We start from the raw sequence: 18,190 nt of genomic DNA, 5'->3' as shown, positions 1-18,190 counted from the left end.
ACAGTCTGCCTGTCAAGAATAAGATCTACAGGCAACCTGATCATGTCAGGGATTGCATCAAGGCTGAGGTGCAAAAGATGTTGGAGCTTGGAGTGATTGAGCCATCAGAGAGCCCATGGGCCAGCCCAGTAGTCCTGGTGCCAAAACCTCATACCCAAGATGGAAAGAGAGAAATGAGGTTTTGCGTGGACTACAGGGGTCTCAATGCTGTCACTAGGACAGATGCTCACCCCATTCCAAGAGCAGATGAGCTCATTGACAGATTGGCTTCTGCCAAGTTTCTGAGCACATTTGATCTGACAGCTGGCTACTGGCAAATCAGACTAGCTGAGGAGTCAAAAGCCAAAACAGCATTCTCTACCCCTAGTGGACATTATCAGTTTGTGGTAATGCCCTTTGGTTTGAAGAATGCACCTGCCACTTTCCAAAGGTTGGTGAACCAAGTCCTTACTGGGTTGGATGACTTTTGTGCAGCTTATCTAGATGATATTGCTGTCTTTAGCTCCACCTGGGAGGATCACCTGATCCACCTGAAGAAAGTTTTGGAGGCCCTGCAGAAGGCAGGCCTAACTATCAAGGCCACTAAGTGCCAGATAGGGCAGAGTAAGGTTGTATACCTGGGCCACCTAGTAGGTGGAGGCCAGGTTCAGCCACTGGAAAGCAAAATCCAGGCCATACAGGACTGGGCTCCTCCAGTTACCCAGACACAAGTCAGAGCCTTCTTGGGCCTGACTGGGTATTACAGAAAGTTTGTGAAAAACTATGGGTCTATAGTGACACCATTAAATGACTTGACATCCAAGAAGATGCCAAAAAAGGTTCAGTGGACAGTTAGCTGTCGGAAGGCATTTGATGACCTGAAGAAGGCCATGTGCTCTGCACCTATCCTGAAGAGTCCTGACTACTCCAAACAGTTCATTGTTCAGACAGATGCTTCTGAGTTGGGGGTGGGAGCTGTGCTCTCACAACTTAATCAAGATGGTCAAGACCAGCCTATTGCTTTCATTAGCAGGAGGCTGACTCCCAGAGAGAAACGTTGGTCAGCCATTGAGAGGGAGGCCTTTGCTGTGGTTTGGGCATTAAAGAAGTTGAGGTCCTACTTGTTTGGAACTCACTTCCTGGTGCAGACAGACCATAAGCCCCTCTTATGGCTTAATCAGATGAAGGGTGAAAATCCCAAACTGCTCAGGTGGTCCATTTCCCTACAGGGGATGGACTTTACAGTGGAGCACCGCCCAGGGACTGACCATGGTAATGCAGATGGTCTCTCCAGGTACTTCCACTTAGAACATGAAGACTTATCTGGTCAAGGTTAGTTTAATGTCCCTGCGTTTGGGGGGGGGTTGTGTAGGAGAGTAGGGTCTGCTATCCTATGGTCACCCCAAATTTTTGCTTTTTGCTTCACTGGTTTTCGACTACTGAGGCTGTGGGCCTGCTGATCAGACCCCCAGCCTGCTGTTCTCTCACTAAATTAATGACACATGTGCTATAGGCACATACCAATTGGAAATGGACTCCTTGTCAGCCCCTGTAGAATGCACTATAGGTGCACAGGGCATAGGGGCCACCAAGGCCTACCAGGGGCTGCAGCATATCTTTTGCCACCCCTGGCTGGTTCTTAAATTGACACAACTGGCTGATCACTCAGCTGGGGTAAGGTGGTGTAAACACCCCTTACTTAGGTATAGTATATCTATATCTAAACCTATATCTGGACACATGTAAACCTATGAGCCACTCCTATAGTAGGCCTCATCAATCCTGGAGGCTGAGTGCGTGGTTTTATGTGAGATGGAGCTCTAGCATGAGCTGAGCCTGTCTGCAGCTGTCGGGAACAAATCCCTAAGCTGTTTCAGGATAATGCCATACCATATACTATTAAGTGCCTTATAATCCTCGCGGTTATTTAGCAACTTTGGTTTGGCTTTATCAAAACATGTCGTGTAAGGTGTCATACGATTTGGAATACCATCCCCTCGCCAGTTCTGGCGACGGGGATGGCATTCCACCCCTCTAGAGGGGTAAGACATGTTCCTTTACTAAATGCGGTTAATTTCTCCAAAGACCTTAAGATCCACAAAATGGATGCCTCTGCCACAGACAAATGTCTGGACCCCTGCAGTTGACCGAAACTCGACCAAATGGGTCCTGGACAAAGGGTTTCCTGTCACAGGAGGGTGTCACCGCCCTCCAGACAGGAGATAGTGTATTGTAGCAGGGAGGTTTGAAAGAAACCAGACACTGCCTGGGGCGCACAAGGCTGCCCCTTGCATAATCCGGCCAAACCGGTTCTGGGGCACTCCAGCCCTCGTGCCAGGGCGGCCTGGATCAAAGGAAGGGGGTGTATCCACCCACTTCCTGGGTCCCACCCATAGGAGGGGACCTAGCAGGTAATCACGCCCCCCAGATTGGAATAAGAGTGGGAGCAGTGCCAATGCACATCAGATTTCCTGGAAGAAACATTTGAAACGCAATTCTGGACCCTTCGCCCTCCATCTCATCGTGGAAGCCCGAAGAATCTCCCTTGTGGTCAAGGAGTGACCACCCTGCAGCAGCAGGCACCATCCAGCCCTCGACGTCTACTTAGTTGCAGTTCCCGCCGGAACTCGAGCGACTGAGATCGACGAGATCAAGCTTGCCTGCCTTCCAACAGCCCGATCCACAGTCCCTGCAGAGCTGAGACCCGTGGAGGCGACCGGAAGCGTGGGGCACGCCATCTTGAATTGACCACGAGACGCTGACCGTGCAGCCCACGAGTGACCCTCGAAGCTGTGCTTCGGGGTTTGAGAAGCCCCCACCCTGAGCTGCTCCTGAGCCGAAGTTCAGCCCTCCACACTCGACGAGTGCTGCGTGGGGCCCTTTGGCTCTATTTGGCTCAACGCATTGGCCCGGTCACTTGCCCGCCGGCTAGTGGTCCCTGTGCCGACGAACTACCTAAGAAGACTCGTGAATCTGGTTGCTCCAGATCCACACCAGCTCCCCTGAAAAGGAGCCCCGACTCTGACCTTCCTGGTCCGAGTGAGAAGCAATCTTCCGATCCCGCGTGGATTGCTCTTGCCAAGACTTGTTTGCTCCAAACTTGAAGCCGACTGCACCGACGGTGAGAGCCTGCGTGGGACAGATCGTGACCTGCTCCTGGACGTCGCAGATGCCCCAGAGCCCACGTGACAGCGGAGAGAAGCTCCTCAACGACCACCTGATTGCGCCCGACATTGCCTGGTTCCGTCCTGGTTCCACCCTGGTCACTGCTGAGTGACCCAGACTCTGTCCCCTCTGCTTTCAGGTACTCTACAACTTGAGTCCACCCTTGGACTCCACCGGACACTTCATCTTTAACCCGCCTGCAGCCCTTTCAGCTTCAAGCACCAAGAGCCTGCGTGTCAAAACCCGACGCCACTTCGACCCTGTGCACCCACTTCCTGTGGGTGAGGTAACTTTGCTCCGCCGGTGTTCCCACACTGGTGCACACCTCTAGGGTCTGTGTGTTAAGTTTTGTTCCTCTAGGTTCAGCGGAAGTGTCCTTAAACTTTAACTCTATGACTTTTACGCACCATTGGTTAACATTGGTGCATGCGTGCGCTTTCCGCACATCTCCCGAATCCCGAGGGCCATTCCCGACTTCAGCATTGCTTGTCCTGACTGCTCCCAGCGATTCCCTAGGCCCTAGGCCTAACCACTGTTCGAGTGGCCTCTCTTATACCACTTGTTTAGTATATGGTTTGAGTGGCCACCCGCCCTCATCCATAATTGTGCAACTTGTATGTTTAAACAGTGCTTTTGATTTAACGCTTGTGCCCCTTTATTCATAAAGAATACTGGGGATTGTTTTTAGTAATAAACACATATATTTTTATAATATATACTTGTGTGGTGTCCTTTCATTTGGTATTACAGGATTGTATGTGGTAAAACAGCTCGCTTAACACAACCTCTTAAGTTAAGCCTTTAGGCTGCTTAGTCCATGCTACCCCTAGGATAGCTTGTCTAATAAGGTTGACTTACAACCAGACACGATAAGGGATTGTTTGGTCAGGTAGTAGGTGGTTCCAGAATTGGAAACATCCCCTACCAGGCCAACTTCTCACACAGAGGGTGAGATGGCTTAGGGTGAGGGAAAGATGGTGCAGGCAGGGGGTGAAATGGTGCAGGCGGAGGGGAGATAGTGCAGACAGAGGGAGAGATGTTGCAGGCGGAGGGGAGTGATGGTGCAGGCGGAGGGGAGATGGTGCAGGCAGAGGGGAGATGGTGCAGGCAGAGGGAGAGATGGTGCAGGCAGAGGGAGAGATGGTGCAGGTGGAGGGGACATGGTGTGGACACAGGGAGAGGTGGTGCAACCAGAGGGGAGATGGTGCAGGTAGAGGGGAGATGGTGCAAGCAGAGGGGAAGATGGTGCAGGCAGGGGGTGAAATGGTGCAGGCGGAGGTGAGATGGTGCGTACAGAGGGAGAGATGGGGCAGGTAGAGGGGACATGGTGCAGGCAGAGGGTGAGTTGGTCCATCCGGTAAGTTATGAGGGGGTGACACCATGAGTTACCTGCACCGGGTGACACCAACCCTAGTGACGCCACTGTCTCCATTCCTTTCATTGACTGATTGTGTATTACACCTCACTTTTATTTTTTCTTCTTTTTTCTATTTCGTCTGCTTTTTAATTTCTCCCTTTGTTTTTGACCTTTATGATTCTTCCTCTATCATATTTTTTTCTCCTCTTTCCCTTTCTCGTTCTTACATCCTTTCTCCCTATTTTTCCTTCTCTACTTGAATTCGTTATTTTTCCTATAGTATAAATAAAGTATTTTTTGTCTTTTTTTTTTCTTTTTCATTTCTATTCTTTCCCTCCTTCCTCCATTCCTTTTCGTCTTACTCTTTTTAAAATATTTCTGCATCATTGTTTGCTCTATCCCTCTGCAGAGCTTTTAAACGTATGTGTCGATGAAAATCTTGAATTTCTTCATAGCCTTCGTCAATCATCCTGTATTTTCTGTCCTTCATGCATCCAACACGGTACACCTGCACGAGAAAGGGCGACAGTGAAACCTAATTTCATTTTACCTACAAATTTCCTACCTCATTTCTCATTGCTTCCTTTCTTAATGATAAACCCGTGTTACTGCCTCATTCTATCCAGTGCTCTCTGCTGTGTCAGTGCTTAATTTGTAAATAAAAAAATAATAATAATGAGTGCCAGGGCTCTTGTCAGGAGGCCACTGCAGCTTGCACCACACATTGCACCTGCAATGGTGCCAATGACAGTAACAACACAACTCCTAACCATCACACTCCTACAAGTGTGACAATATCGATGATTCCAGGCCCCCAAATCTCTACGTTAGCCAGACAGCGCCACCTTGTGGCAGACTGTCACAAGTGCTGTGTTGACAGTTAAGCGCTGTGTTCACAATTAAGTGCCGGTGCTGAGCCCTGAAAAACGCCGGCTCAAATTAAGCATTACGTGCTCTACTTAGTTGCCAGTTACTATCCCAACTTTCTTGTTTATGTCCACTAATCTATCTGCCTAATTTCCTCACGGTCGGAACCATACAGAAGGTCCATGGTTGGATGCCTGGAACCAGGTGAGACCTTGCTCAAAACACCTTGGACCCCTTTCACAGAGCTATTTGCATATTTAAGTTTTGCTTACACACACATATTGCCAACTTATATATTTATGGCTATTTGCAAATCCCTTTCACACCGATTTCCACCCTGGAAAAAATCTCATAAATGTATTCCTAACAAGGGACCCTTTACAAGGTGGAAAGGGAACACCCATTAAACTGGTGAGGGTGTGCAGGAACGATTTTCTTTATAAGGAAATATTTCTTCCTGGAGAAAAACAGAAAAAAGTCAGAAGGTGGATTTGCACTTTCTGACTGCCACGCTATTCTAGGTGTAACCTGGCAAACCTTTGTGCATTCCAGGAATTTTCAAATCTACACCCAGCAAGTATGTACACATACGAGTATGAATTAGTTTGTGTTTTTTTTTAAATCGAGACCCTCAAGTCTCACTTGCTCTGAATGAGTGTCACCCCTTTTCTATTTCACACTCCCTTAATCCTTTAGAGGAGCAACACACAAAATGAATCCTACCTTTGGTTAAAAAAATATAATACACAAAGTCCTGAAATCTTACACTGTGGCACGTGGGGTCTTTGCTAACAGTTATTTTTTGCTTTATACTTCTGTAGTCAACGATTGGTGGTTAGATGTAGCATGTTTACAGGGGGCCTAAAAACTCTACTCTACTCTTCCACACACTCTCACGAGCTTCCCCTTCCATATGTTAAAGGTCCGAGTATGACAGTCTGTGCCATATCATATCGACATACATGCAGGCTTTACTTTATTTTGGATGCTAGCCAGCAGGTACTGCTGCATGTTTACCTTGAAATCCTGGTATTTCAATCTCACCCAACCACTAGTTGGCGCAATAATGCACAGCATAGTGAATCCAGAAAAGATTCACGCTGCAAAATGAATAGTTTGTTACCTGTCGGAGTTGTTTTGCAGCTTGAAGAATTTTCTGGGTTCACTAGCGAACCCACCCTTCTCTGCTAAGGAAGAGAACTATAAGGAGAAGAAAAAAAAAGAATGCGAAGATGGCTACCAAAGGTGGGAGCCTCCGGAGGTAGCCCGTCGACGTCACAGAAGGGCACCAAATCGTACTACTTCGACGTCCACCAACAGAAAGAAAAACAAGCATTTACAATGCAATGGTTTCGCCTCCGGAGGTAGCCCGTCGACGTCACAGAAGGGCACCAAATCGTACTACTTCGACGTCCACCAACAGAAAGAAAAACAAGCATTTACAATGCAATGGTTTCGCCTCCGGAGGTAGCCCGTCGACGTCACAGAAGGGCACCAAATCGTACTACTTCGACGTCCACCAACAGAAAGAAAAACAAGCATTTAACAATGCAATGGTTTCGCCTTTGGAAAAGTTAGAGCTATTGGCATTGTAAATGACAAAATTTGTATTTATGTGTTGGTTTTGAAAACAGATAAATAAATGGCATTGTCATTTACATTGCCATTAGCCTCTGCAGTCACTCTGCAGTCCCTAGCACTCCGTAGCACTCCCTAGTCACTCTGCACTCCCTAGCACTCCCTAGTCACTCTGCACTCCCTAGTCACTCTGCACTCCCTAGCACTCCCTAGTCACTCTGCACTCCCTAGCACTCTGCACTCCCTAGCCCTCTGCACTCTGCACTCCCTAGCACTCCATAGGCACTCTGCACTCCCTAGCACTCCCCAGTCACTCTGCACTCCCGGGCACTCTGCAGTCACTCTGCACTCTCTAGCACTCCCTAGTCACTCTGCACTCCCTAGCACTCCCTAGCACTCTGCAGACACTCTGCACTCCCTAGCACTCTGCAGTCACTCTGCACTCCCTAGCACTCCCTAGCACTCTGCAGTCACTCTGCACTCCCTAGCACTCCCTAGCACTCTGCAGTCACTCTGCACTCCCCAGCACCCCCTAGCACTCTGCAGTCACTCTGCACTCCCTAGCCCTCCCTAGTCACTCTGCACTCCCTAGCACTCTGCACCCCATAGCCCTCTGCACTCTGCACTCCCTAGCACTCCCTAGTCACTCTGCACTCCCTAGCACTCCCTAGTCACTCTGCACTCCCTAGTCACTCTGCACTCCCTAGCACTCCCTAGTCACTCTGCACTCCCTAGCACTCTGCAGTCACTCTGCACTCTCTAGCACTCCCTAGTCACTCTGCACTCCCTAGCACTCCCTAGCACTCTGCAGTCACTCTGCACTCCCTAGCACTCCCTAGCACTCTGCTGTCACTCTGCACTCCCTAGCACTCCCTAGCACTCTGCAGTCACTCTGCACTCCCTAGCACTCCCTAGCACTCTGCAGTCACTCTGCACTCCCTAGCACTCTGCAGTCACTCTGCACTCCCTAGCACTCTGCAGTCACTCTGCACTCCCTAGCACTCTGCAGTCACTCTGCACTCCCTAGCACTCCCTAGCACACCCTAGCACTCTGCACTCTGCACTCCCTAGTCACTCTGCACTCCCTAGCACTCCCTAGCTCTCCCTAGCACTCCCTAGCTCTCCCTAGCTCTCCCTAGCACTCTGCAGTCACTCTGCACTCCCTAGCACTCCCTAGTCACTCTGCACTCCCTAGCACTCCCTAGTCACTCTTCACTCTGCACTCACTACTCTGCGGGTGACAGTGCTCGCCATGTTGGCCGCGGAAAAGGAATAGGGTACTGAGTGGGGGTAGGGTTAAGCTTTAAAAATACCTGCCTGGTACACCTAACACTTTAATCTGGCTAGCAGCCAGTATGATTAAAAACAGGAAAAATTAGGAAGTCCCAGGGCTCTAGTAACCCCTACTTCCTCTTAGGGTCAACATATTTCTGCCACTTGTGTTCCCAAATGCTCAATCCACACTTATTCCATAATGCTGACGTAACTGATTAATTTAACATACATACGTCAAGCACACCTAAACACCTCTTCCAGGCAGCCCCTTCATCAGACACGCACACACCACCACCAGAGAGCCTGGAGCAGCAGCAATGCGACACCCTCCTCCTCCCTGCTCCTAGGAGCGAATCCGACCCGGAATCCAGCCCTTCCCCCTGCAGGACAACTTCTGAAAAGGAGGAGGAGGAAGGGGGACCTCTGAAGAATAGACAAATCCAAACCAAGCAATGCAATCGGCTGTGAAAAAAAGAGGTCACCCTTAGCCCGAGCTTTTCCCAGGGCAGTGTTTTTCTCTCGCTCTCCTATACCGTGTCCCTTACTGTGTTTTGAGATCCAAGTCCACACAGAGACAACACACACTGCACACACCAAACCGCCCCTGCCCGCAGCTCTACTGCACACGGGATTTTCGCTATACCCGCTTATGAGTCTCTGTTAACCAATTCCTCCCACAAACCACCTCATGAAACACCAGCAGCGAGAAACCCCCCCAGCCAGATGAACCATCTCCCGTTTGGACATAAAAAGCCCTCCTCCCGCCGCACTCGCTCTCCCAGAGCGTGTGGGCTGCATTTATTTATTTAAATACACAATTACCAATCAAGCACACCTAAACACCTCTTCCAGGCAGCCCCTTCATCAGACACGCACACACCACCACCAGAGAGCCTGGAGCAGCAGCAACGCGACACCCTCCTCCCTGCTCCTAGGAGCGAATCCGACCCAGAATCCAGCCCTTCCCCCTGCAGGACAACTTCTGAAAAGGAGGAGGAGGAAGGGGGACCTCTGAAGAATAGACAAATCCAAACCAAGCAATGCAATCGGCTGTGAAAAAAAGAGGTCACCCTTAGCCCGAGCTTTTCCCAGGGCAGTGTTTTTCTCTCGTTCTCCTATACCGTGTCCCTTACTGTGTTTTGAGATCCAAGTCCACACAGAGACAACACACACTGCACACACCAAACCACCCCTGCCCGCAGCTCTACTGCACACGGGATTTTCGCTATACCCGCTTATGAGTCTCTGTTAACCAATTCCTCCCACAAACCACCTCATGAAACACCAGCAGCGAGAAACCCCTCCAGCCAGATGAACCATCTCCCGTTTGGACTTAAAAAGCCCTCCTCCCGCCGCGCTCGCTCTCCCAGAGCGCGCGGGCTGCATTTATTTATTTAAATACACAATTACCAATCGGAGATGGGGGTTAATTGCAAGGAACTTACAAGAGCTTGTACAGGACGCCCACTGCTGCCGCTGCACTCAGGCGGGCTCTGCTGCTCCTACTACTTTCTCTGTGGGTTTTATTTAGCGGCTCCACGCAGCTTCTCACCGGTGCTTTGTTGTTGTTTTTGAGGCGAGGGGAGCCGCCGGTGAAGTTTTGTGCGCTCGAGGCTTCTCGCGCAGGGTCTGCACACCAGTGGAGGAGGAGTTGGATCGCCATCTTCCTCTCACTTCCCTCTCCTGCTGCTTGCTGCTGCAGCAGATGACCTGAGAGGGATCCGTCTCACTCACACTGTGCGCGTCTCTCTCCTCGCTCTGAATAATGAGCAACCAGAGGCCAGGCAGAGCGAGAGACAAGGAAGACAACCTCGCAGTCCTTCTCCTCCACCACCGAGAAAGCCAGAGCTCCAGGGAGCAAACGCGGACCATGTTTACCGCTAGTATCGTGTGGTGTGTCCACGGACAGCGGGAGAGGGGCGAGGGGGGCAGGAACGGGCACACGGACAGCGGGAGGGGGGAGGGGGGCGGGAACGGCACACGGACAGCGGGAGGGGGCGGGAACGGCACACAGACAGCGGGAGGGGAGGGGAGCACTCACCTGGACTTCTTCCGGCGGCGGTCGGCCTGGAGGAATGACCCCAAAAAAACAAAAATAAATAAACACCACCCACCGCCGCGATGACGATCAGAAAAGGGTGCAGAGGGAAGAAATCGCGGGAACGCCCACGAATCTGGTCCGGCCATGACGGACAGATCTCTGTTCCAATGGCTAGCCTCCATTTATGGAGCTAGCCAATGGAACAGAGGGCGGATTCCCAAGCCACATATTATTCTCATTAGGTTTTCGCCTGCGCGAAAAGCTGCGCAGTGCGCAGCTTTCACTTAGGCGAAACCTAAAAAGAGAAGAAATACTACAATTCCGGACCCAACCACTAGATGGCGGAATAATGCACAGCATAGTAAATCCAGAAATTCTTCAAGCTGCAAAAGTTAACCGACAGGTAAGAAACTATTCGTTTCAAGCAGGTCTTCAAGTGCTACGGTTCAATCAGGCAATATCTAAGGTGTACCTTCCAAAGCACATTTCACTGAAGCTTCTCCAATTCGACCTGTGCCCTACATAGTAACTTCCTACTTCATGCTCAACAGGGTTTCCCCTCTTTAGAATGCCAAGGACATCTATACATCCTTGCTTTGGCCATGTGCGAAGCCTTTTGCGAGAAAAGATTTTGTTAAACTCCGAGGGCCCTAGTCACAAAAAAATACCTGCTACTTTCTTTTAGCGACTCGTGGCTTATTTAGAGGCAGGTGATTGAGCCCAAATTTTAAAGTAAAAAATGGCTTTATTTTAGCATTCACCCACATTAAATTGCTTTAACTTCAATGCAAGTCAACCGGGAAATTATCTTCCACTTAAAACTTTGCCAAAATCTCTGTTTTCCTATTCCCAAATGTTGCATGAATTCAGTTATAAGTTAGATGTGCTACAAGAGTAAGTTACACATACTTGTAATAGAACCTTTGTGCATCTGGCCCTGAGTTTAGAACATTCACAGTAGTTGAACGCTACAACCTTGCCATCTGATCCTGAAATGGGCATGCGCTGACTGACATAACACAGGTAAACTCATCCGAATGTACATACCACCCATACAGTTTCCATTCAAACCAGGCAAATGCTGAGCCAGGGCATAGGTGCTATACAAAAAAAAGCCAAATTCAATGTATTTAAAGCAATTTCTGCTCTAGAAATTCCTTTTCTTCATACCCTATCTGAAATTGTATAGCCACTTGAACACAACATTGCCATATTAGTTCCTGGAGAGAATTGCAGCCTGTGTACAAGGTTCTACTTGGGGCTTGACGCTAAAGCCAACCTGTGTAGCATTCGCAAAACTGGTTTCTTGATTTAATACAAAGGTGCAAATTGAAGGAGTAAATTTGCATAGTTGTTGCTTTGTCCAGTCGACACTGGAACCCTTTATGTTGGCTAAGTGGGATTTTTTGATCAGCTGGTATTTTAAATTGAGGAATATGAAAGGACGAGGAGGTGGTGGTGGTGTAGGAAAGTGAACTGAGAAGATCAGGAGCTAATCTTCAACTCGCCTTTGAACAAATGATCCCATGTCAGTTGATCACACTTTATAACTGTAACCTGTTCCAAATATTCATGTGCCATGTTACGTCACAGTGCATTTTTCCACAAAGCTGCCTTCTAGCCACAAGTTTTCCAAAAAAGAAATACATAATAAACACACTGCACACTCTCAGTAAGCGCTCTTCATTCATTGGCCTGTTCGACTGTCATTCACATTATGCTTGCACCCACCACATCATGGGTCATTGAGACAGCTCCCGTCAGCCAGGATGAATCAGGAGGTTAGTGGCTTCGTTAATGCACAGGACGTTCCTGCCAATGGCCCACAAAGTGCCCTTGGCAGGATACTTGGGCATTAGAAAAACCTGGTATAGGTTGGACTCACTGTTCTAATGGCCAGGGATGCACAGAAACACAGAGATGTTCTATGGAACCTACTCAGCTTGCCAGATGAGTGGTAAGTCAGGAGGGAGGAAAAGGGCACCATTAGTGCCTCTATCAGTTCATGTGTTCCATTTGAGCAGGCGGAACTCAACATAGTTGGTCAATTTGATCCCTCCTCACAGTCAGGCAAGAAGTATATATTGGTTGAGGTGGATCAGGCCACCTGGTAGCCTGAAGCTGTACCTCTGAGGAGCATGACTGCATGGGTGGTAGGTGGGGACCTTTTCTAGGGTTGGATTTCTGAAAATGGTAACTTCTGACAAGGGAACCAATTTGATCTCCTCTTGCATAAGAGATATGTGGGAGTAAGCTGGGGTGACATACCATTTTTCCATAGCATACCACCCACAAATCAATGGTTTGGTGGAGCTGTTCAACAAAACACTGACGAATAAGCTTGGAACTCTGCCAGAGAACCTCAGGAGGAAGTGGGATCTTCTCCTGTCTGCTTACTGAGAGATTCCGCAGAAAGTGGTAGGCTTCAGGCCCTTTGAACTTCTGTATTGAAACCTGGTGTGGGGTTCACTCACCATAGTCAGGGAAAGGTGGAAAGAAAGCTCAGAGTCTGTACAGAAGGATGTGGTGGACTATGTAATTGGACTCAAAACGTTAATGGCGCAATACATGAGTCAGTCAAAGTAAAACCTTCAGGCTAGCCAGGTGCAGATGAATGAGTGGTACAACCCGAAAACTAGACACGGTGTATGAGTGACCTCCAGGCTCGTTGTGCCACTTCGGCATCCAGACAAACTGATTCTGCAGACATGGGAATAATTCCTATCAAATTTGTGATGCTGTTTCACGTCAGTGAAACTATGACCTTGCTGATGTTCTATGCTCCACCTTACCCCTCTAATCACAAAAGAGAGCTCAGTTTTTAAATTGATCCTTCCACAGAACACCGGGTGGATGAGCAGCTTTTTATGGGGTCCTTTCCAGCAAAAAAAGGCAAGTCAGTGCAGAAGCGAACCATCTACCACAGAACTGTGCTCTGCATTAAGATCTGCTATGCATTGGGATGATGCATCCCAAATGCAAAAATACCGGTCGCAAAGGGGCAGATTCGGAGAATCTACCCCTTTGTGAACTGATTTTACCTTGATGCATCTATGCCTATGAACTTAGTGACAAACATAGGTGAGTGATTTAAAGTTACCTACTATACAGCGGCCTAGATCCACACCACTCCTTCTTCTGTCCTGATGAAAGTCCGTCGATCATGCGGTCCTAAGGACTGAAATATGTCGACCCCTGATAACAATACTATATAGGTGCAATGGACCACTTACACATCCACTACAGCACCTAGCACTGTTTTTAACCTTACCTTCCTGATCAATAAAATGCTCTTTACAGGACACAAGGTATTTTTAACTCTACACTTTTTTCACATATTTTTACACATTAATCGCGACAGTCAAAGAACCAGATGGTCTTCGTCCAGGTGGAGGAAAGTTGACTGCCTGGAGAACGGGAAACTCTGGTGGAAAAGAACCCTATGATCAAAATGCTCACCTGACTTCATCAAGCGGAGAATCAAGATATACCACTACCTATATAGTTAGAGTGTATAAGTTCCTTTGGGGAAACAGCCTCTACAACAAGCATTTTTTAGCACGCATTTTTTTACCTCGAATATGCATTTACAACGCATGCCAATACCACACATTTAAGGTAAGTTGGAATGGGTGGGGGGTCTCCCTCCACAAATACATTGTTTGAAATCTAATAACAATGCATAATATTGGCATGTGTTGTAAAGGTATATTCGCTGTAAAAACATGCGTGCTAAAAAATGCCTGGCAAAGGCATGCAATGTTGTTACCTACAGCATACAACCGGTCCTTTTTACAACACTTATAGACCCTGGCGTTCCAAGACACGTGGTTCATTGCCCTTTCGATTAAATACTACTATACATGGAAGCTGAATGAATCACAGCTTCTTTCTCCCCATTCTGATTTTTGGAATCTCCTTCATGGGTTCACCCCGCCAACACCTACCATGTCTGGCCAACATCCTCCAGACGATTCTCACTCGGTGCCACTCATTCCGTCTGATGTCAAAATGAGTTTGTCTGCCTCTCCTAGTGGGAACAGACACCATCCTAATCACCATTAGGCACACATTGAATCCTTCAATGGGACAAGTACACCCTTGCAGTGCTTAATTTATGCCAGTGATTGCAGGTAGTAGGCACTGTCATTCAATTTTTGGGGACTAAAACTTTGCCATCTGACTTTGAGCCAGAGCAAGAAAGAGACAAGAAGAAAAGGAAGGGAAAAGGTGGAAGCGGGAAAAAGGAAAACAGTGTAGAGTACGTGTACTTCCAGCAGGGTCTCTACCCGAACATAAGCTCTCTAGCTCCAGGCAAAAGCGTTGCATCATCTAGGCACTGGTGTATGCCTGGGGCTCCATCTCTTCGAGCACGGCATCTATCCCATATATAGTCCCTCCACCAAGCACAAGGTCTCTGGACCCCACCCGGGATCCTGTGATCCACCCCAGGTTTCTATCTTCTACAAAGCTTGTCTATCTACTACATCTGGCCTCTATCTCCCATAAACCCGTCGGTCACCACCCGCACCCTCTCTCACCTTGTTGGCATGGAATTTGCGCTGTTGGCACTGGTGGTGCTTGAACGAGCAGTAGCTTGGGTGCTGATATTGCTCTGAGTCGCAGACCTGTGGACATAAACAACCAGAGAAAAGATTCAGAATTCTAAGTTGAAAATTAGGAGAAAGATAGAAAGGGTCCAGGAAGGGTAAGGTGTAGGTATACCTTGAATGGCAGGAAGCAACACTAACCTTGTCTGGGTAGTCCCCTTCCTGGAAGTAGGCGTACTCCTTTTTCAACCACTTGTTGACGTGGGGCCCAATGCAACCATGAAATTGCAGCTGGCTGCACCAATAGTCTGGCCCCATCCCGGCGTACAACTTCATTCCATAGAATTTTCTATTCTTGAGGACATTAGCCTATGAACAAAGCAATGGAGGATCAGAATGTGTAGAAAACAGTTGCTTGCTCGCAGTAACTGCTCCATCAGCCTTGAGTATCTCTTCTGTTAGTACCACATGCGACCTGCTGCTGGAACAAACGGATGCATAGCAATGTTAGGAACAAGCATTTGCAATGCAATAGGTCTCGTTTTAACGCAAATTTAAGCTATAGGCCTTGTAAATGACAAAGCCTTTTATTTATGTTCTAAAAACCAGAACGCAAAAATAAAGGGCATTATCATTTACAATGCTAATAGTTCAGACTCGCGTAATTGCGAGACCTATTGCATTTCCAATGCTTGTTCACCTTACGGTAACTATATTTAAAATAACAGACTCACTTTAATTGTGAAACTCAATTGGCTAATGCAATCCCTCTGCTGATGTCTTTCTGTGCGTTAACAGCGAGAAACAGAAAAGAATACAGCCTGGCGGAGTAGGGAATAATAACATGCCTACTTACATAGCTTACGACATCACAACCTGCAACTGCAAAAACTCTTTGACTGTACAAGTCATTAATTGTATCTCAGACAGTAAAAGATAAGTGTTACTCAAAGTGTCACACGCTTGGCTGCAGAATACCACTCCAAGAGTGTGTTCGAAACTTTCTGCCACATTTTGGAATGCTTTGGACCTAAGATTAGCGTCCTCTGGAAGTCACTATATACTGATTTGAGGTGCTCACTTTCCCATTCCAAAATGGACATTACTTCAAGTTCATACTATGGATGCACCACAACGTGCCGCAGCGCCCTAAAAAGATTGCCTGTATGTTATCATTCCGAAAAGATCCCAGGACCTACATATTGTCAAAGGAGTACCACCTACTCTACTTGACCTCTCGGAAGTCCTTCCTATAATAACTTGAAAACGGCGAATAGAGAAGTCATCTATTGCCCAGTTAATGCCGTTCCAAGATGGCCACTGTTTTGACGCAGACACGTGGGTGTTTACAAGTCTGCCTGAGGGCGGTGAGTCAGCAATGTGCAGGCGTGGTGCGAAAACGTTGCGCAGCTTGTTTTCCAGAAGCGGGAAGAGCAAGGCAGAGAGAGCTGTGCATGGGCGGCAGCGGGACTGCGTCACTCACCGAAGAGCTGCTATCCTAGCCCAGGGCTGCGTTTCTAGCCTGCGGCCCGCTCGCTATTGCAGCGTCACTGTTAACTGTCTTTGCAAACACTGGAGGGGACATTGGGCGCTGCCGAGGGAGGGGGGCGCCTTGCACTGAGGTTCCTTGCGAGCACTGCACTGAGGGTGGGCGTGACTGCGTGTCTCACTGCACTGTGCGGAGAAGTGCAGGGAAATAATGTTAAAGGTGGGTATGTTTAAACAAGCAAAATCAGGCAGCAAGAACAGCAGCAACTATAATAAAAAAAAATGCTTAAACAGGATGAGATGAAAAGCACACATGGTGAGTTGAAACATAGGGTGTTGCCATCACAGCGCATCCGTTCGTAGAAAGGCTGTGTTTGCGGGGAGAGAGAGGGGAGGTGCTGGTGTGGGAGGGGGGAGGTGCTGGTGTAGGAGGAGGAGTGCTGCTAGGGCAAGGCTGTGTTTGCGGGGAGGTGCTGGTGTGGGAGGGGGGAGGTGCTGGTGTGGGAGGAGTGCTGCTAGGGCAAGGCTGTGTTTGGGAGAGAGAGAGGGGAGGTGCTGGTGTGGGAGGGGGGAGGTGCTGGTGTGGGAGGAGTGCTGCTAGGGCAAGGCTGTGTTTGCGGGGAGAGAGAGGGGAGGTGCTGGTGTGGGAGGAGTGCTTCTATGGCCTGGGGGAAGCTGGCTGGGGAGGGGGAGGAGAAATGCTAGTTTATGGCCCAAAAGCGCGTGCCTGTGGCCACGTGAACTTCATGAAAACGCCAGCAAAAAGCTGGTGGTTTCATGAGGATTTTGAGCACTTGAATTCTCGATCCCTCAATGCGCTTGCGCGCATTGTAGGTCACGAGACCTAAAAAGGGGTGGACAGGGAAGACTCGCTTCCCGATTCACAAAGATAAACTTAGACTTTAAGTTTAGACCTAAATTATGGGCCAGATGTAGGTAGGATTGATTTACCGATTCTTAATTACCGAATTTTACCGATTCGGTAATTAAGAATCGGTAAATCAGAGGGGTGGGTATGTAGATATTCCAGATGTGCTGGAATACCGAATCGGAGAAATTCGGTATTTACCGATTTGGTAAATACTGATCAGTAATGCCCATTCATTCCTATGGGCTTTGAAGCCCATAGGAATGAATGGGCATTACCGATTCGGTATTTACCGAATCGATAAATACCGAATTTCACAAGGGTGCAGGGGGTGTCACTTTGACACCCTCTGTCCCCCCCAAAAGAGGCTCGGGTGCCGATTCTTAATTACCGAATTTTACCGATTCGGTAATTAAGAATCGGTAAATCAGAAGGGTGGGTATGTAGATATTCCAGATGTGCTGGAATACCGAATCGGAGAAATTCGGTATTTACCGATTTGGTAAATACTGATCAGTAATGCCCATTCATTCCTATGGGCTTTGAAGCCCATAGGAATGAATGGGCATTACCGATTCGGTATTTACCGAATCGATAAATACCGAATTTCACAAGGGTGCAGGGGGTGTCACTTTGACACCCTCTGTCCCCCCCAAAAGAGGCTCGGGTGCCATGTGGCAAGCATACATGCCCTAAGGGCAGGTCTGCCTGTCATATGGCATAGGTGTGCATGCACACATGTGCATGCACACCGGAATCGGTATTTTACCATTGAATTGGATTTGATGGTAAAATACCGATTCGGTAAGGCTTTTGGGACTCTGAAGAGTCCCACCTACATATCAGATTTACCGAATCGGTAAAAATACTGATTCGGTATTTTACAGAATCGGTAAATTTACCGAATCGGTAAATTTACCGATTCTGTAAAATAGTGCCCCTACATACAGAAAAGCCATTTACCAGTCGGTAAAGGCCGAAGTCGGCCGTTACCGGCCGGTAAAAGCCTACCTACATCTGGC

The 18,190-nt window shown here is 48.3% G+C and overlaps 1 protein-coding gene across 1 annotated transcript; it reads right to left on the bottom strand.

Moving 5' to 3' along the window:
• Nucleotides 1-4,160: 4,160 nt before the first annotated feature.
• Nucleotides 4,161-15,163, bottom strand: LOC144766619 (acrosin-binding protein-like). The gene is made up of 3 exons (XM_078650403.1): nt 15,014-15,163; nt 14,804-14,890; nt 4,161-5,009 (listed from the first exon to the last, which is right to left on the bottom strand). Exons 1-3 carry the CDS (start codon nt 15,146-15,148, stop codon nt 4,869-4,871), a joined length of 363 nt encoding a protein of 120 aa, XP_078506529.1. The 5' UTR covers nt 15,149-15,163; the 3' UTR covers nt 4,161-4,868.
• Nucleotides 15,164-18,190: the final 3,027 nt, after the last annotated feature.

The sequence above is a fragment of the Lissotriton helveticus genome, chromosome 7 (assembly GCF_964261635.1).
Source record: "Lissotriton helveticus chromosome 7, aLisHel1.1, whole genome shotgun sequence".
Lineage (NCBI taxonomy): Eukaryota > Metazoa > Chordata > Amphibia > Caudata > Salamandridae > Lissotriton > Lissotriton helveticus.
Note: the sequence above shows the minus strand (reverse complement) of the source record. Positions and strands in the feature narration are given on the sequence as shown.